At 39.1% G+C, this 20,080-nt stretch overlaps 1 protein-coding gene across 4 annotated transcripts in view; it reads right to left on the bottom strand.

The window, feature by feature from the left end:
* Nucleotides 1-3,311: 3,311 nt before the first annotated feature.
* The window catches only part of WAC (WW domain containing adaptor with coiled-coil), a 53,690-nt gene continuing 36,921 nt past the window's right edge, over nt 3,312-20,080 (bottom strand). Inside the window, exons 9-14 of one of the 4 annotated variants that reach the window (XM_042888559.1) lie at nt 19,043-19,165; nt 17,883-18,031; nt 13,993-14,111; nt 7,920-8,106; nt 5,944-6,071; nt 3,312-3,469 (exon numbers count right to left, since the gene is read on the bottom strand). In XM_042888559.1, coding sequence (XP_042744493.1) covers nt 3,400-3,469; nt 5,944-6,071; nt 7,920-8,106; nt 13,993-14,111; nt 17,883-18,031; nt 19,043-19,165 — 776 coding nt within the window. In that variant the 3' untranslated portion in view covers nt 3,312-3,399. Of the gene's footprint in view, nt 3,470-5,943; nt 6,072-7,919; nt 8,107-10,922; nt 11,292-12,023; nt 12,090-13,992; nt 14,112-17,882; nt 18,032-19,042; nt 19,166-20,080 lie in introns of those variants that run through there. The other 3 variants (XM_042888560.1, XM_042888561.1, XM_042888562.1) reach the window with 3 other exon arrangements.

Genomic DNA, 20,080 nt, shown 5'->3' with positions numbered 1-20,080 from the left:
AGCCAGCAGCAGCTACATGAGCCTGGATGGAAGCAATGGGACAACAGGGCCTGCTGGCACTGTCCTGCAGTCCAGAACGACTGACAGCACATCCACCTTCTGTAGCACCATCTGCCACAGGCTTTGGTCACTTTGCCAGAGAGCTCTTCCCGGCACACAAGGTTTCTGCTGCTAATGAGGAAGCATCTAGCAGGACAGGAACCTCAGCCGAACTCTGACAGCATCCCAATTAAGTTGAAAAAAGACCCAGACGCCAAATCTTGGACAAAGAAGCACATCTGATCTTGACAAGAGATCAGGCTGGGCAGGCAGAAGGAACTGTTCAGAGCACTGGAAGGCAGCACACCAACAGCTACACGCTGCCAACTGTGAGAACTTGGCAGAAGGAGAGGAATGGAATTAATGTAAAAGTCTCCACATGATTCTATTCATTGATATGGATGATTCTGACAGTACTACCCAAAATTAATTGGATTTTCTTTTAACACAGTAAAAAGACTGAGTACTCAGTTTAAATCCTGAGATTTCAGCAAGGTGCTGCACACAGAGGTGAGCAGCATCCCTCTGCACATTCTCTCTGGCACGTGTGACACAGCAGGCAATAAAATACTGTCAGCTGTATTGAAAAACCACCTGGGAAGATCGGGTTGTTCGAGTCGTGTTTGCAGACCTGGTGTGCAAAGTCAGATACACAGAGCTGTGCAGTGCTGGCTGCTCTACAACCCAGCAGAACCAGCAGGGCCCGTCAGGTCGCTCTCCTGGGAGACAAAACTCACCAGCTTCTTTGCTAAGCGTCACTACAGGTGGGTTAGTGATGTTGCTACGGTGGACAGAAATGCTTCGCCGCTGCCTGATCCTTAGCCAGCTGGAGCCCTAACTGGTAGAAAATCCTACGTCCTTTCTTCCAGATGGGATCCTCAGCCAAAACACGTTGGTTGGGAAATGCAGAAATCTGTAGGAAAGAGCATCTTCCAGGAGCATTTCCTGTTGAATTAGTATGGCGGCAGCAACGCAGGCAGCCAGGAAAGTCAGAACAGAGCCAGTGCCTACAGATACAAAAGCCAATCTTCCCAAATGCCTGTTGAAGATGGAAGAGAGAAAAGATACTTGAACTTAACAAATAGCTGACAAGAGTGGTGTGTAACTGGAATGCCAAATCATCACGCTTGAAAATAACTTTCTTTGCAAAATAAGCCAACGTATATGTAGGTCTGTGAGTCACAGTTCTGAAACAGCACACAACTGACTTGTGAGGTTTGCTGATACAGGACGTTACAGAAGGTGATCTACCAATCAAAGCCCATGAGAAAACAGGCACCGCATCCCCATTATGACTAAAGCAATCTCTGACCTGGAGAATAACTGAACTGCAGTACAACAAAAGACATGCACTGGTGAAACCTCCTGTACTTCCAACAGCTTCACTCGCTCCCTGCGCAACGAGGGACCACGAGCACCCCAACAACTGGGATGAGAGGCAGATCTGAGTCTGAGGAAGCCTTGTGCTGCTCTGCCCTCGGCAGAAATGACACATATTAAAACTAATTCATGATCCTAACCTGCCCAGTTTCTGAGCAAAAGCAAACATTTGCACAATATGAAACAGTCAAGCACGAACCAGACTAAAAAGTGAAGAAAACTACAGGTTCTTATTTGTTCTTGTTGGCTATTTCCATTTACTTCATTCACAATGCTTTGTTAGCACAGGGCGTTCAACCTCCACTAACTAGAGTCTGCTCAAAAAAATACAACAAACAAAAATCAGCCCAAGGTCGTTCAACATGAGACAAAGCAAAAGAAAGTCAAGTGATGTTTCTGGTGCTGAAAGGAACAAAACACGTAGCATCACACGTCAATACCTTTGTCGTCCTCTTTTATTTCATCACCCGTAACCTTTCTTACTCAACAAGCTATGATACCACAAGCTGCTGCAAACATTGAACTAGCAGCACCATCGCTGTTTCCGTTGTTGTTTTTAAGCAAAGAAAAAGTCACGTTTATTTTGTAGTAGCAATAGTTTCTTTTTTATTTTTAATATACTTTAGGAAACAATATACAAAGCTGAGCTTTGCCACCATTCTCAAACGGCGGGTTGCTCCAATTACACAAATTCAGCGTTTTGTGATGGTTAAGAACAGCAGTCAGCACCAGACTTGAACAGTTAGCTACAACACAAACATCCTTCGAAATGAAATGTCATAATATCAAGACAAGTAAACCAGGAGTTAACATATGACAACTGTTGGAGGAGGTGTCTTAAATCATTCTTGTTGAATTTTATATTTTGTTAAATATTTTATACACAATTTCCTGTTTACAAGTTTTAAACAAAACCTCCCTTGAGGAATTATTTAAGTACAAAAACGTTCAACAAGAACAGTTCTAATAAAGAGTCCCCAAACAGACCAAAATTTAATGTGTTGACCAAAGGAAATGAAAACCAGTGTTTCTTTGTTTTAACATGTTTATTACAACAGATACAATTCACATCTGACTAGCTTCTTTTTTTTTTTTCCTCTTTCCCCTCCCACAACCATGTTAACATGTTCATTGGGCTATTTCTTTATAATTGAGCAAGTAATGTACTTTCAGCACACATGCCCAGCAGTACTATAAGTCCATTCTTACAGGGTGCAAATGGAAATACGTTTCAATAATTTATACAAACAAGTGGGTTATGCTCAATCACTGCAATTTTAAGCTACTGTACACAGGAATGAAAAGATTATAGAAAAAGTGCCATAGCAACAGTGCCTTAAGAAAAGAGAAAATTAGAAGCATTAAAAAAAAAATGGATAAAATCAGATTTAGGATTTCACAGGGAAATGGAACACAGAAAATGAGAAACATCTCTCTGTAAAACAGAAATGGAGAAGCACTGCTCTTGATTCGGTGCAAGTGTGGAAACAGTTGTTTCATGGTATTTTTGTACATTACCCCAATTGTTGCAGCCTTAGACACAGATCGCCTGGCGCTTGCATTGAATTTTAGGAAATGCAAGATTTCTGAATGATAAATTAACTAAAAAAAAAAAAAAAAAAAAAGCTAATTTTGCAGACAGGTTTACATGTAAAAGGCTAGGTATTTAGCCACCTCAGCATCGATTAGTTTTGGATGTCTAAGCTCTGATACACATGGCTTCCCATGGCTTCACTCTACAAAACATATTTACAACGTGAAGAATACATCTACAATAAATCTACATTTCAAGGGTTTTACAAATCATTCTTGTATCTTTCCCCTGAATTTGACTCCCTCCTGTCCCCTTCCCCATGTCATCTTTTTTTCTGCCCAGCTCAACGGTCCAAAGTCTACTCAAATGCAGCTCAAAAGTGTTAAGACTGGGCATCAGTTTAATAGTTCCTGTACTCAAAACCATGTGCAATTGTTTACAACTTTTCACACCATGAAGGAATTCTGATTCTTTAGCTTTTCAAGTTCTTTAATTTGTTGTCTCAAAAATAGTATCCTGCAAGAGAAAAAAAAATTCATTAGTATACACATTTCCATCACACAGAGATGCACAGAAATGTGCCTAGAATTCCACTGAAAAATGCCAAGCTCCTCAGCTCTATTAAAAACCTTAAATATTTTTAATTAATTCTTAATATATTCCATCAGCCACACATTCCCCGTGCAGGCACAGAGATCTGCACTACTTGGTTCCTTGATTTAGAAAATTAACTTTCATTATGACTGAAGCACAGCAACATTCAAGCCTACTATTCATCCGAACTTCACTTCAAGAGCAAGGACGCACTAGAAGAGTACAAGGAATATTCGGAAGAATGGTATTACATCTGTGCCACGCAGTTTTCCAAACTGTACAACTCAAAACACTCTGAAGTTGTCACCAAACACGGAGCTGCTCTGTTCACAGCCCAACCCCAGGACCTTCGGTGGAAAAGAGGTTAAAGGTTTCTTCTCACAGTGGTGTCTTCTATCTAAATTTGCCCGTTCTTGGAGACACAACGCCATTAGAAATGCAAGCCGTCGTCCTTACACCTTTCTACTCATTTCCTCCCCATGTGCTGGAGGATTTTATACTCAGCAGATTTAGATAGTGGTGCAGGCAGAAGAGTTACATATGCTTTTGTTTCCCTAAAAAAAATTATCCCCATAATACGGCCTGATGCATTTTAGTTTGAACCAGCCATGTACAGAGCCATAAATTCATTTCATATGTAATTCAGCAAACAAGTTTTAAACAAAGAAGTTTTCTTCTCGGCATCTCTTCTTTCTAGCATTTCTCTCTGTGACTGGCAGAAGAAAAAACATTCTAAAGGCAGCTTCTAGTCAGGGTAAATTCCTACCTCAAAGTATTTGATCGTTAAAAGACATTTAATGAAAAAAGCTGCAACAACATGCAACTGAGAAATCAATTACATTTCTAAGTAAAATATTCCTTCTACTGAACTGGCATAAACAGTTGCTTCAATTAACAAACATATGGTTTAGACAGTTTCCCAGAATTTGTAATGAGTATTTTGTAGCAACTTTACCCAATGTTGAAGTGCAATGCAAGCATATGAAGAAAACTTTAAGAAAAAGCTGAAATACTGCATAAATATTCTGCTAGTCCAGAGCAATTTTGATACAGATAGCATGTCCACTTCAGCAGACTTTTTATGAATACTTCTCAAATATATCCTTAGTTCAGCTGGTTGTGGATGCCCCATTCCTAGCAGCATTCAAAGCCAGGCTGGATGTGGCTCTGGGCAGCCTGGTCTGGTGGTCAGGTGGCCCTGCCTGTAGCAGGGGGGTTGAACTAGATGATCATTGTGGTCCTTTTCAACCAGGCTATTCTATGATTCACTAAAAGGGAATTTTCTACTGAAAATTAGGTAAAAATATATAAATCAGGATAGACAAACTGAAATAAACACACTAAGATCAAAAGGTGAAGGCATAGGAAATCTATCTGCCAATGCAGTCTCATTTTGCATGCTGCCAGTTATGATTAAAACAGTATACTTTGAGTTCTGTTTTACAACAAATTTAAGTAGATCTGTTCTGTGCAAATTATATTATTATTCAAGTTGATTGGCTTGATATTTGATATTGATATTGGTTTTGTGAAGGCCCTCCCTCTTGCCCCACAAACTTTTACTTATGCCATGTCTTTGGGATGGCAGCAAAAACAAAAGAAACTTGCTATCACAGAGTCAAAGTCAGAGAAATCATTATCCATTGATGGCTTAAAGACACAGAGTGTACAGCAAACAAAGCACCATTTAGCAAACTGAACAATGACACCTGATGTTACGTCTGATAAAATTGCCTATCAATACAGAAGAGGTTACTAAGACATTTTATTTCATCTGTGAGAAACAAAGCAGCTGATTAAATATCCTACAGGAATTGCAACTCATGTTATGAAGCTATGAACAAATAAAGATTTTAGAAACAATAACAGCCGCACTGTTAACGACAACCTCTTTGACTGACTCAAGAGGTCTGTTTTCCCTGAAGAACTGTTTCCCTGAGAACTCCTAAGACCTTCTCTAATGTCTCTTACCTAACCAACAAACACTGGTTTTACCTTGGTGTGTATCAGAAAGAATTCTTCAAACCTGTTCCAGCTTTAGACCCAATGTCTCATTCAAACTGTAGCATTTAAGAACAGTATAAATGATGTAGATGTGCATTTATGATCTCTGCATCACGTACTGAAGGATTTTATAGATTTATTCTAAACCAGTGTACCTGGAAATACATTTCTTTTTCATGTGTAAGCATATCTGGCCCTATTCATTGTCAAGACATATCTGTGTAGAAAACAGGTAGGCCGTAGACAGGAAAGACAGCTTTCAAATTTTGTTAACCATCAGCATACTCATAAAGCCATCAATAAATATTGCTCAGACAAAACAGTATCAGTGGGCAATTCTAATAGCACCTTGAAAATCACCAAATTGCTGTTCTGAAAACAAACACGCTTACCTTTGCTCACGCAAAGTTGCTTGAATTTCACATACTCGAACTAAAGATCTTAAATTCTTTAATTCAGTACAAATTTCTGACATATGAACACTTCCCATGTTATGGGCTTCCTCACGTAATCTTGATGCCTACAACAGTGAAATAGAAAAGTCAGCGTTTTGAGTCAAGCATTGGAAACAATGGGCTGCAGCCACAAGACTGCTTGGAGTGCATCTCAGAACAGCAAGCACTGTAACTTCTACAGCGCTGTGACTTCTGAATGTACTGTAAATCAAATCAAAAGTACATTACAAACGTCATGAGTGCTCTACAAATGTCCACTTAGAATCAGAAAAGAACAATGTTGGATGTTAATATGTCACATAACCCAGGCTGATGCTGGAAGGGGTGATTTAGATTTCCTTAACCCTAACAAACCCTAACTTCAACCACCTTGAAGATGGCACACAACAGGGCTCACGACCAACTTTCATTCCTCATCCAAGCCTTGCTGACAAAAACAGCTGAATGTCATTTTCTTTTCAGCAACTTTATGAAGAAAAGAATTTCATCACCCTCTTCAGGTGTTCTCTTGTAAACAAACTCCTTTACTTCAATATTTCCACTACTCAAGCAGAGATGAGCAATGTGCAAATTCAGAAGGAATGGCCTTTCTCCACAGCAGGCACATTTCTTACCATTCCTACCATTTCTTGTCACTGAATTGGATATGTGACTCCAGTTAACTTGGGTGTGACTATTCAAAACTGCTGTACTCACAACACTTTCACATGATGTAATACAGTATGTAAACACTCAGCACATTGGTAAGAGCATCCAGCAGGGTACATGACTTCACAGCATTAGCTGTTTTGCTTCCATTTATTACTGATATTGGAGGGGAAAAAGTGACCCAAAAAATGGTATATATTCAAATTTTCTACATTGGGAGATATTCTCAATTCAGCACACAGTGAAAATAACACTGTCAACTTAAAATCTCCAACTATCAAGCCAAAGCCACAGCAAGAAATGACTGTGCTCATCATTTCCAGCATTTCATGGCAATGGTGGTTTGACTCAATACAGTTTGTCAATGTCTTAAAACAGTATTTAAAAATTAATAGAGGAAAAAAACAAGCCAACAAACTAAAACCCCAAAACAGAATCAACAGAAACAGCGCTTCTAAGAGTAATCCTGCAAGTTACTTGCCATAAGCTTCTACTGTAGGCTTGAGGCAGTGTGCAGTTGCTCTTCAGAAGGCCAAAGTAAGATGGGCTAAGTAAGATTAGTATCTGACCTAGACCATCAAACTGGATTGCCTTTGACAGAAAAGACTTCAACTGGACACAATAACCAATATAGTTTCTTTGAATAACACATTCTAAGTAGCTGACGTGCATCCAGTTTCCCTATATTGCCACCATGTACTTATAAGGATGATGAAGAGTATGTGAAGAGGAAAAAAAGATTAAAAAAACAAAAGGCTTACATTCAGTCTGAGCTCTACATCAACTTAAAAACTGGATCCAACAAACGAGGCACAGTTCTTTTTTCACTGTGAAGAGCCAACAACTCAGTGACTCAAACTGTGGATCGCTCTCAAACAGTTTAACACTGTCACCTAATTCTTCACATTTTTCACATAACAAAGATTTTAATAAAAGATCTGTTGAAATTTATGTTCTTTGTAAATTTCAATCAAACTTTGTCAGTAAGAGAAAGTATTTACGATGACGACTATTCTAGTGGAGAGGATTTCAAAAGCACAGGTACATGAAAGCAAGACAAAGTACTCAGCTGGTAAACAGCCATCACACATCAGACGTGGAGGTCTGGCCTAACCTCCCACCTCTCCCCTTTTTCTGGCTAAGGACCAGCATGTTTCCTTTAAAGATCCTTCTAATTTCTAGAAAAGGCAACGTGGCTAACAAAAAAGAGTTTTTAAGCCACCCATTCAGCATTCCCTCAAGAAACAGAGCACAAGTGTACTCACCTGCTTTTCCGCATGGTCTGCAGGCCAGCCTTGAACATGCTTTATAAGGTTTTCATTGAAGTGTGCTGCTAGCGTAGGTGTTAACGAACAGGTGGGTCGTACAGATGGATTCTGTGGTGCAGGTGTTGAATTTGATGCACTAGAGCTAGAGGTATGATTTGGACCTGGTGATGGGCTTCTTTGACTACTGGAAGAAAGAAATGTTATAAAGTAAGAATCTAAAAACATGTAAACACAGAAAAACTAACACAAAAAATCCCCTGCTTCCAGCCACATAAAGCATATAAATCAAGAGAAGGTAAATACTTCTGGTATATCAAACATGAAACACTTATCCTCTAACCTTTTAGGTGTATGGGAATGGTTTGAGTGCTACATGGCAGAGTTTTTCCGGTTGTTGGGTTTTTTTCTGTTGTTGTTTCTTTTTAATCTACCTAACTTAAAGAAATGTAGATTGCGGCTATATTTTAGTGTCACGTAATTATTAAGCACAAAGAGTGCTGTCCCAGTCTAAAAATATAACTGTATGGACTTCACAAGTTTAACCATTTTTACCAGTGCCAAAAAGCAAATGCCTTAAGTGACACTTAGATTTTGTACATCCTCACTTCAGGTACTGAAGAGATCAGAAGCTGTACAGCAGCAGTACATTCTGATTGCTTTACTTGAGCAAATTCAAGTAAACAATATTCACACTGTTAATCATTTGCTGCAGAGTTTGTCCACAGAAGCAAAAAAAAAAAAAAAAAAAAAAATTCCACCACTATCAAAACTGTTCTATTCCCTTCATCAAATGAAGGATCAGAATCATACGACCACTGAGGCTGGAAAAGACATTCAAGATCATAAAAAGCCCAGCTATCCACTTAACACCATGTCCCTAAGCATGGCATCCACACGTCACTTAAATGCTTCCAGGGATGGTGACTTCCAGTTCCCTCAGCAGCCTGCTCAATGTTTAAATGACTTTCTTCCATAAATAAATTATTCCTGATATTCAACTTAAACCTCCTTGTGTGCAACTTGAAGTGGTTGCCTTATATCCTACTACCAAGGTTTGCCTCATCCCCGCAAGTGCTGCTATCCAGGCAATCTGATCTTCTAGAAGAACTTACCCTTGGATGGGCAATAATGCAGGCTGGGAAAGCTTAACAGCGGAAGTTTCAGCATGTGCCCTTTTTTACTCCTTTATCCTCTTACCAAAACAAGGTTTCTGCTTGCTTGTATCCCCTTCTAGTATTTTCCTGATCGCTCCTCCTGCTCCTTCACTCACATAGTGGAGCTCTGCTCTTGCATTTTCCTAAGAGGCAGGATAGGGCCAGCTAAAGCATGTCAGTATGGACAAGGACAGGTCAGGAAGACAACAGACTGCCTCTACCCTCACCAGCCTCTCAAGGGAGCAGCAAACTTGAGCACAATGAGAGTCTGCAAGTATTACAAATAACAACTACTGTAACTCATCGAGTAACCTGAGGACTGACACAACATCTTAGCACAGTACAACTATCTTCACGGTCCACCGCCCAGAGTTTTGCTCTAATCACTCACACTTGCAAAGTACAGCAGTTTTCCAAACAGTCTACAAATTAGGTACAGCACACTGCTGTACAGCAACAAAGACTTTTGCTCCACTCCAAAACTTCCTTTGTTGAACCTCATTCCTTTCAGTGCCCCCAAACTTTTTAAAAAGCTTAATACATTAAAAACAATTATGCAGAAAGATTTGGAAAAATTCGTTCTTAGAATTATATACACAAATCTCCTCTGATTTCAGGCAGCAGAAGTTGTGTGAAAAAGACATAACTGGAAAAAAATATATATATTTTTTGCTATGTATTCTCTTCAGTAATTGGCCTAACCACTTTACAACCACTTAAAAGTGCAAGCACTTAACATTAGAAACATCCTGTTGATGAGGAGAACCGGCATTTAGATTTTGAAGCTGGAGTTGAAACTAATCAAGAATGTGAAGGACAAAAAGGGCTGTAGATGCACAGCAGAAGAAAGACTGAGACTAAGACAGGTGGGGCTGCCCTTCTCTAAGGCAAGGGAATCTAGTGACAAAAGACATGAATAAGGCCAGAATACTCAGTTATTTTTTTAAATCTTTTTTTTTTTTTCTTCTTTTTTTTTCTTCTGTTATGGTCTGTTTTCAGGCCCCTCATGTGCCTGAGTGCATCAGCAGAGGCAAAACAAGGGAAGTATTAGGCTGCAACAGAGGAGTAAGTTAAGGAGCAGTTAAACCAGACAGCACGCACTAAAGGGTAATGATGGACCTGGCACGTACGACTGAGATACTGTATCATGTTGAAGCATCAAGGTGAGAAGACAAGTGTATTGAGAATGAGGAAAAAAGCAAATGTTACAGTCATCTACAGCAAGCCAAGGAGCATGGACACTACAGCCTGTTGACCTAACCACAGTCACTGTAAAACCTATGGAACAAGTCTTCCTGGAATCCACTTCCAAGAACATTAAAGGCTAAAAAGCAAAAATAGAGAGCCAGCACAGATCTGGCAAGGACAGATTATGCCAAACCAACCTCAGAGGAAGAGGAAAGCAGTAGTGATGTCTTCAATAAGGCCTTCGACATGGTTTCTCCATAGTTTTCTTATCATATAACTCCTCAATCATCCATGTCCATACATCATGTGTAAGGTGAATGAAAAGCTGACTGGATTGCTGGGCTCAAAGTGTCGAATCAGCAGTACAAAGTCAGCAGTACAAAATCCAGGTGAAAGCCAGAAACTAATGCTGTCCTTTGCTGATCCATAACTCGGGGGGAGAGGGGGGTCAACACTGTTCAGTGTCTTTATTTACAACACAGATGCTACTCCAGAGTGCATCTTCAGAGAGTTTGCAGATCACACCAAACTGGGAGGAGCAGTCAGCACATGAGAGGGCAGATTGTTATTCAGAGGGATGGGAATAGAGCAGACAAGAATCAATTTTTAAAGCAGGTGGATGCAAAGTCCTGCAGCTCAGGTGGAATAATCCTCTGCAGCAATACTGGAATAACCCCACAGAAATCTAACAGGCTGGGCATTGAGAGGTCAGAAAACAGATTTGCAGAAAAGGACCTGAGGATCCTGGCAGACAAGTTAAATGCAAGTCAGGAATGTATTCCTGTGGCAAAGCAGGCCAAGCATATGCTGGGCTGTATTAGCAAGAACATGGTTGAATACAGCATTCCTTCTCTTTGTTCAGAGCTTGTAAGATACACAGTACCTGGAGTGCTGTGTAGAAAGGAGCTCAAAACCAGGCAAAAAAAGCTGCCATACCAAAGGAATCCAGCAGAGGACCACAGAGCTGTTAAGGGGGCTGAAGCACACGCCATGTCAGGAGAAGCTAGAGGAACTGGATTTGTTCTGTCTGGAAAAAAAAAAAGAGGCTGGAAGAAAGAGCTGAAGGATCTTAATATCTTCAGCTATCTACAGGGAGAGCAGATAGAGCCAGGATCCTCCCAGAGAAGCACAGTGATAAGCCAAGAGGCAGAGAAACAAGTTGAAAAAATGGAAAAAGAGAAAACAATATATCACCGTAAGATTAGTCAAACATTCAGAAGAGATGCTCAGAGCCTGCAAAATCCCTTTCTTCAGAGATATTCAAAGGTCATTTTGGTTCTAGTTTGAGTTGGAACCTGGAGTAGATCATAACCAGAAGTCCCTACCAACCTAAATTATTCTATGATTTTATGCATCCATACAGCATCAGCATACTGATGGCTTAGAGAAAGGCTATGTTGACTAACTAAGCAGAACTGACACATGATCTTCAGTATCTGTTTAAGCCTCAGCTGCAGTGGAATCAAAGTATCCCTGTGACTTGCCTTCTCATTTACCATCCCAACTTTTGACTCCTACATAACGAGTAGAAATCTCTTCAACATACCACAAATGTTTCAGGGAATAACTAAAATCTGCGAGCTTCTGAAAAATAAATGTGCATCTTAACTATGAATAAAACATACTGTCCTAAAATATCCTAGCACTAAAATATCCCAGTACTTCTACATCAGCAGCAGGGGGAGCTACTAATGCAGCAATGATACAAAACTGCTGTTGGGTTTCATATTGCTTCACTACCAGCAAATACCCCCCTTACCTGCTAAATGAATTACAGACTGTCTGTGCCACAGGTAATAAAACACTTCCAGACAGGATAAAGCATCTGTACACAAAGATGGAAACGGGATGGTTGTGAAATACACTACTGCAAAATCTTATAGTATGTAAATAACGGGAAGGAAATACATCCCTCCAGCACTTTTTCATTTTCTAGAGTAAGAGAAAAATATTCCCAATTCTTTATTAAGAGAAACCAGTATCCTGACCAATAACTGAGGCACTCATTTAGTCCTATTTTTTAAGTAGTGATAATTTATAGTATGTCATTGGAATTATCTCTTAGAAAAAAAGTCATCTTTATGATGCCTTTTCTTTCAAAACAGCCATTCCAATGTTTCTTAAACAGTACTTCCTCCAAAAGAAGGTGAAAATACATATTAGCTCTATTTACTTAAGACTTCTATACTTATCAAAGCAAAGGAAACTTAGTTACCAGCTTCTGCACAAGGAACCCATGTTTAAACTGGCATCCTGTAGGAAAGCAATGCCTTCATTGATACAGCCTCTTTTTGGACCACTCGTTCACAGTTTAGGTTGTTATGCTGCTCGTTTGCCTAAAAAGACCTCAGGGACTCAGACTCGGAAGCAGCCCAAATCTGACTGTTTTCTCCTGCAAAGTTAAAAATTGTTCTATGCTAGTTCAGTTATAGGAAATCTTTTGGAGATGAGTAAATCTGCATCTCAACTGGTCCATTTCTGTTCAATTCCACAGCACTGGAACCCATTCCTTAATCCTCCATTTTCTGCAACTTTCCAAGGAAGTAGAAATGCAAACACTTGTCACGACATATTGCTGCCACAAATATCCAACCATTTAAAAGATACAGGATACCAACTACTATCAAGTTTTCGGTGAAAATACTGTCACAGTATCTTCGATAACAGGCTGCACACTCTCCTCAACTTGTGCACTGTTTCCCTGTGTCTCTCCTACTCAAACAGGGGATGTTGCTGCCTGTGTGACCCTTCTGATCCAGCTGTATAGCTGCTGGGTCAAATTCAGCTTCCCTTTGCCAGCACAATGCTGATGCCAAGTGCAGCAATGATTTGTAGAGGCTCAACAGATCTCTGAAGATAACTGGATGTGCGTAGCGCATATACGCCAGGGCAAGAAGTCCTAAAACTTGAAAAGGTGAGGGTATGGAACAGCAGAAAAACACTCACCAGGATCACCTCAGACTGACTCCAACCCAACACAAATTTGACCAAGTATCTATCCCTTTTCAGCAAGATTGCCTATTGGGAAATGACAACCAGCAAAGAACAAGAGGGCCTGGTGATTAGGAGCTGTTCCCTAAAATCTACTCCTTAAAAAAAATGTCTACTCCCCTTACCAAAAAGTTTTAGCTGGTTGCAAAACATTAATTTATCATTGATACTACTATTAAGAAAGAATTAAACAGCAATATCCATAATTACTAGATGCTGAAGCTGATACACTGTTTGGTTGTTCCACCCACTGAGTATTGTAAGTTTTAGGTTAGATATCTGACAAAGATCAGAATGAAGTTTAAGGCAGCCAACATTACATAAAAGCTCTCAATGATTTAAAACAAACAAACAAACGACACTACAGAAAGACATCACCAACATCTAACACTAAGCCAGTTAAAGCCCTTACTCTCTTAACTACGCAGAAAATAAAAAACTCCAAACTCTGAGTCAGAACACAAGGAATAACTTCTATGACTGATTGCCGAGCAACAGGTCAGAAATAAGAATTTCATTTTGCTTCTGCGAACACAACTCTGAGAAGCGGTCCAAATGCGGAGAGCCTGCCACGTGAGATCTGTAACAAAGATGTGTTAGACATCCAGCAGCAGTAGTAGAGTTAAACCGTATGGTCAGTAAAGAAGCCATGAAGAATCCACAAACTGCAACCCACGTCACACACAGTGGATTCAGAACAGAAACACAAGACAGTACAGAGAAGTATTTCGACATACCTTGAGCGCTGAAGACTTCGAGGAGAGGCAGGTTCATGACCTGCCTGCTTGTCAGCTATTACCGGCTGCTGAGGTGCTGACTGTGAAGCTGGTCCTTGTTTAACTCCTGGAGTAGCAACCTGAAAAGTTTAAAACCTTCATTAGGTTTCCTGCACAGTAACTATCAGGAAAACAGGGAGGGAAGTTGACGTTGATGGAAGTTTCTTATTCTTCAAGAGGCTCTGTTTGCTTACTGTGCATTTCTGAGCTACAAGATGAAAAGAACTGTAACTTATGAACTATGCTCAAGTTACAGTATCTGGAGGTCAAGATTCTTTCTCCTCCCATGTGTGTAACCCCTATCCTTTTTAAAGAAGGTGCAAGAGAGGAAGTGGCTGCAAAATTACTCATCTGCCTTCTCACCTGAAAAATCAAGCTAATAATTTTTCTCCCTCCCTATTACTTAAGAACTGATTCTATAGATCCATATAGACAAAAATTTAAGTCAGGGCACCTGTCTGGCATTTGCTGACACCAAGATGGTGTAGATTACCAGCTAGTGGTTATCAGAACCCCCAGATATCCTCTCAATTTCAGAAACAGACATCAGTGAAACAAACCAGACAGTCATTGTTAAAATAACTCAGGATGCAAGTTCATTTATTTAAATACAAACAAAATAGTAATGCAACCTCAAACCTACATTCAAAAGAAAAATCTACCTTTTAAGATTATCACAAAAAGCCAAAATAGTCTGAATAGCAGTGTTGGTAAAGAAAAAAATTAACATTACTGTAAGAATACACAGTGATTATCTCAGTTGAAATCAACAGAACTATACAGCTAAGGAAGATGGAATACCAGTAATTCATAAATTGATTCCTGAAAAGGCTAAATATCTTTATGAAGTGTGCAACACGAAAAACTTTGCCATCTATGCCTATGTTTTGCTTACCCCGTGAACAGATGTAACAATTGAAATTGTTCTAACACAAGGAATAATTTCAAAAGGAAGTCTGGTTGCAGATATCACCATCACCCTGCAGATCTAAAGTAAGATACTAACTAGCTCCTTAGCTAGTAAAAAAAAAAAAAACAAAAAACCACACAATTTTAAAATGATTGTAAAAACCAAAAAACCCAAACAAACAGGATTCACTGGGGAAAAAAAAAACAACGCTATTAAAGAAGCTACAAATCCTCTTAGCTATTCCACCTTGTCCCATGCATTTGTCCAGGCACACACACCAACTTCAGTTTAAAAGCAGTACGGTGTTTGTGCAGCCCTAAGGAACAAGCCTGACTTACAACCCATGTGACGTTGTATCCAGAGCCAGCCAACATAGCTGCCACATGGCACTGGGCCCTGCCTGCATGGTACCACTTCAGCTCTACCTACACCTACTGCACAGAAGCACCTACGCCAACCAGCCTGTGTTCTGGAACAGCCTCCTGGCACAGCACCACATCTGGACTAACTTACACTGAGTTCTAAGAGCAGGATAAGCTGGCCTGACTGAAAAATCCCAACTACTAAAACAGGCTCCCCTTGGAGCTATAACCAAAGTTCGCATCTTGATATTGATTGCCAGAATGTAATTATGTGACTACAACAAACATCAAGAAAGCTCTTACTGAACTGGAAAATTATCTGCTGCTGAACCTGAATTTGCTACTTCTGGGACTAACAGTTCACATTAATATTTCAACACCTTTGTTGCTAGCACCAAACCTCAAAAAGGCTCATGTTGTCAAGCGTGTTATGATTCTTAGAAGGTCTGTTAAGTTACTCAAGGTGCCTTGAAAAAATACAGTTTTACTGCTTATATCCCAGAGTAGTAGGACTTAGAACTTTTTCACAGAGGGATGGGATAAAAACTTCTCATGTATGCAATACATACAACACACAAAACAGCAGAGTTGCAATCTTCGAAAGAAAGCTGGATTAAAATTCAATTTCAATTTCAATTTATGTGCCCCAGCATGCTCATCAAAACATAGACATCAGTTGCAGAAGAGCTTATATATGAACACACACACACGTACATACCAATAAAACATACAATACTCTACTTAAGAAAAGGTGAAAACCTTGATGCCAAGTCATTGACTATAGGTAATCACAAAAGCTAGCCTGGAATAAGAGATCATCATCACAAACGAAGCATAAGATAACCAACCCTTCCCCCACTCCATCCTGGAGTGGGATTCACACCAACTCTTCTCAAACCTGCATTTAGCCTCAAAGTTTGCTTGAGGATACTTGAGGGAAGGCTTGTGTGCCCCAAAACAACTTCAATTATACTGTTGGTCTACCAAGACACACCGGCCCTACTTAGAGCACTTGGCTTGCCTTCCTTTTCTCTGAAGAAATACTTTACAACTACGACACATACTACACAGGCATAATGTTGGAGATTAAGGTGGGCAGTGGGTACACATTTGTTTGCACAGTTGTAGGAAAACAACTGTGAAGTGACAATAAATACTAAAGAAGCTGTTTGTAAGACAAGGATAAACATCTTGCAAATCAGAAGATACAGAAGATTGCAAAGGATTAAGATTTTGAAATCTTTACAATGTAGCTGATGACCAAAACTTTTATAAAGTAGATTCATATTTCAGGAGTGCAGAGATTAGAAGAGACCAACTTCAGACTACTGAAAGTAAATAACTTCAAAACAAACAAAAAAGCCAGGAAAAAACAACAAACCAACAGAAAACAACAAAAAAAATCCACACAATTATTATTTTTCTTATCCTAGGATGTGAAAACACCAAACACGTTCCCTTCTTAGCTACAAGTCTGCTACATGATGATTTCAGTACTCGTTGGCTAGACATCAGATGTGACCACATTGACTCATGATGCTCTCTAAGGACAGAAACAAAGACAAGTAGAAGGATTCGTACACATTAGGCTTTCACAAATCACTGCCAATCACCGAAAACCACCTGTGGGAATAATTGGTTTTCTTTATACCCATGAAACAACTCAAGTATAAGAAAATTAGGTGTTTATATTCAAATAAGGAATGCAATCTGTCCTCCTGAAGATAAAAATATTTCTTTAAGGCCTTCAAACTGTAAGAGGTTCTCTTCATAGCAGACTTTTGAGAGAAAAGTATCTCAGCTACATGCAAGGGTGAAAATAGGCAGAAAACAAATTTTAGGGGGAAGAAAAAAAGTCACGCAAAACTGTTCCATTCTAAAGTCTACATTCATACTTCTTACACTGATAAAATGTTACACAAGGTGTCCAACTGCTTCTTAACCTTCCTACAGTATTCACAGCAAAACACATTCTTTCCTCTGAGCAGTGATCAACAAGAGGGAATCACAAAAAAGAAAAAAACAAAAAAAACCAATGTTCTTTTCTTTCACGTGCCACCTGCCACTTATCCAATTAAGAAAATCTGAAAGAACAAAGGTAAAGGGTGTAGGGAGGAAAAGGAAAATGATGCTACTGACCTTGTAAACACCTAGAACCAAATCTGAGACTGCGCCAAGGAAAATCAACTCGCTAAGAATTTTTCTCTCAATCCAATGATCATTTATTGGCTAAAGTACAAAGCTGTTCCCTTTGTAGAAAGTTTTTATTTTCTTTTAAGTATGGTGCAATGCTGATCTCTTACTAATATTTCCAGACACTACTACTGCATATGATAGCATCTTAAGTGAATGCAAGATATTCTTCAAGAATAAACAAAAAAGTGTATTACAAGATACCAGCATCGTACTGACAAACTGACTACAGCTGCTTCCAGTTGTTTCCGTTCCTACTGAGAAAGACAACACGCATGTTATCATGCTACACGTAGTAGTCAGTACCTGAAATACACAGCATTAATACTTACTATTACCTTGAGTGGTTTCATACTGCAGTATGCCATAAATCAACAGGAGCTTACCTTCTGCTGTGATGATACCGGTGGTGTAGTCATCAAAGGCTTAAGTGGAACGGTGTTAGTCTGAGGCGTGCTTATTCTGGGGGATACATATGATCTTGGTGATGAGGCATCAGATGTTAAAGACATTGGAGACTGATTAGATGGCTGAGCTGCGAAGAAGAACATTGTTTTTTGTAAAACCGTATCTCAATGTGAAATACATTTTCTTCCAGTATTTCACAGGATTGTGTATTAGATATTACACAAACAGATTCCATTTGAAACAGAGGGGGAATAAACTACTGGAACAATCAAATATTCAACAACTTCAACCAAGGATCTGTATTTTCCCCAAACCATTCATTTCTAAAACCTGGCAGAAGTGGAAAGCAAGGAAGAGGCCTTTGTACAATGCCTTTTTACACTTGAAGAGATTAAATTAGTTTCACTCGTGATTTCTATTTCGGAGTGCTCAACTGAATTTAATAGAGAATGCACGAACACTATACTTAGAAATCCATTCATTCACTCTAAGCATCTAATCGCCAAAAGAAATGAACAGAACAACCAAAACCTTGTGTTTTACTTGTTAAAAGTTAGTATGTGTATAATACTGCTTATCTACTCAATATAAATGCTGAATGTATTGTTTTGGTTTCAGTTTCTAGTATTAGGTCACAAACCAGAATGTACTAAGGATATCTGAAGTAATACCATGCCTAGAAGCTGAAAATTACTTATAAAAGTCAACAAATAACACGAGATAGAATTAACTTACTTTCAAGAATTCAAGCCTGCCTCAATAGTCACAGTTGCACAGTGTTACAAGGATGGGTGTTCAAACACCGAAGAGTTATGTTTAATATAATAAAAAACATTAAGTCTTATAAAGGTTCAGAATAAACTTCCACGTTTCACACTGCTCATATTTAACTTAGTTAACATACAGAGAAAACCCCAGAAGGCAAGACAGCAGTACATGTATCTAGTTACTTGCCAGCAGCAGGTTCCCTGAGTAAAGGTTTCACATTGTACCTTCAGAAAAAGAAGTCATTCAACATACTCTGCATCATGCGGCCAAAGATATGACTCAAAACAGCTTCTACAAGTTTCAGTTGTATCAGCCTTTATAAAATACAACTTCACTACTTTACATGAGTAAGAAAGATAACTTTTAATACCTTGCGTAGACAGTTGTGCTGCTTGAGAAATTAGGGAAGTGATATTGAAAGCAGATGGTCCAGCAGTAAGAATTTTATGGAGTATAGACTGCAGGGAGGCTTGTGTCACAGCTGCTGTTAGAACTAAAAGCAAACATTACGTTTTACTGAGAATTCCAGAACGTAAGTTTAAGCTGTTAAATGCATGCAGCCAGTCTGAAACTGCTCTTCCGTTATCTTACTCCCCACATCCATGACAAATCAGAAAGCCATGTCATCAATGACATAAATTCATCTCGTGAATGCTTGGCATGTTTACTCAAGCCCTTTATTTAGTAGTTTAGGACATTCATTGGAAAAAAAAAATCTTTTAAAAACTAAGTTCAATTCTTCAGCTTAGTCTTATGGATCAACTATAATTCTTATATATAAAGATAACATTTATTCAATTTATTATTACAGTAAAGAAGAATAAGCTTTTTCAAAATGACTGTAATTTAAAAATGAGAATAATAATAATAATGATGATGAAGAAATAAACCAGCATCACTTCAGCTCACTAAAAGGTTTCAGGAAAGTAGAGGGAAACACTATTCCCAATTCAAGAAACACTAACACTTAAAATACCTATTATTGGGGAAAATTAACTGCCTGCTAGAGGAAAAAGTAATGTTTTTCATGTTAAAAATCCAAAAGTTCTCATTTTTCTCTGCATTATGTGCATGATGAGGGCAGCCCCGCTGCGCAAGGTGAAATCATGCTGCCCATCTGCATATCAGCAGGCTCTTATGCTATCACAGCAGCACTGAGCACAGCTGCTGCTCAGGTATGCTCAAAGAAAAGCCTGGGAATTCAAGTTAGTGACTTTCCAATAGAATACAGCAGGACACATAATAGGACCTGTAATTTTTCAACACAACCAACCACGATTCTCCAACTTTTTCAGTCTAACCTCGTGCAAATAAGCAATTATAAGAGCTCCTCCCAGCTCAGAAAAAGAGACAATAACCTACTGGACTACTGATGAAACCACATTTGTTGATTAAAAGGAAACCAATT

This window comes from Lagopus leucura, unplaced genomic scaffold, assembly GCF_019238085.1.
Source record: "Lagopus leucura isolate 7727_CA_CO unplaced genomic scaffold, USGS_WTPT01 Super-Scaffold_100157, whole genome shotgun sequence".
In the NCBI taxonomy this organism is placed as follows: Eukaryota; Metazoa; Chordata; class Aves; order Galliformes; family Phasianidae; genus Lagopus; species Lagopus leucura.
The sequence above is the reverse complement of the archived record's forward strand: the minus strand, read 5'-3'. Positions and strand labels throughout refer to the sequence as shown.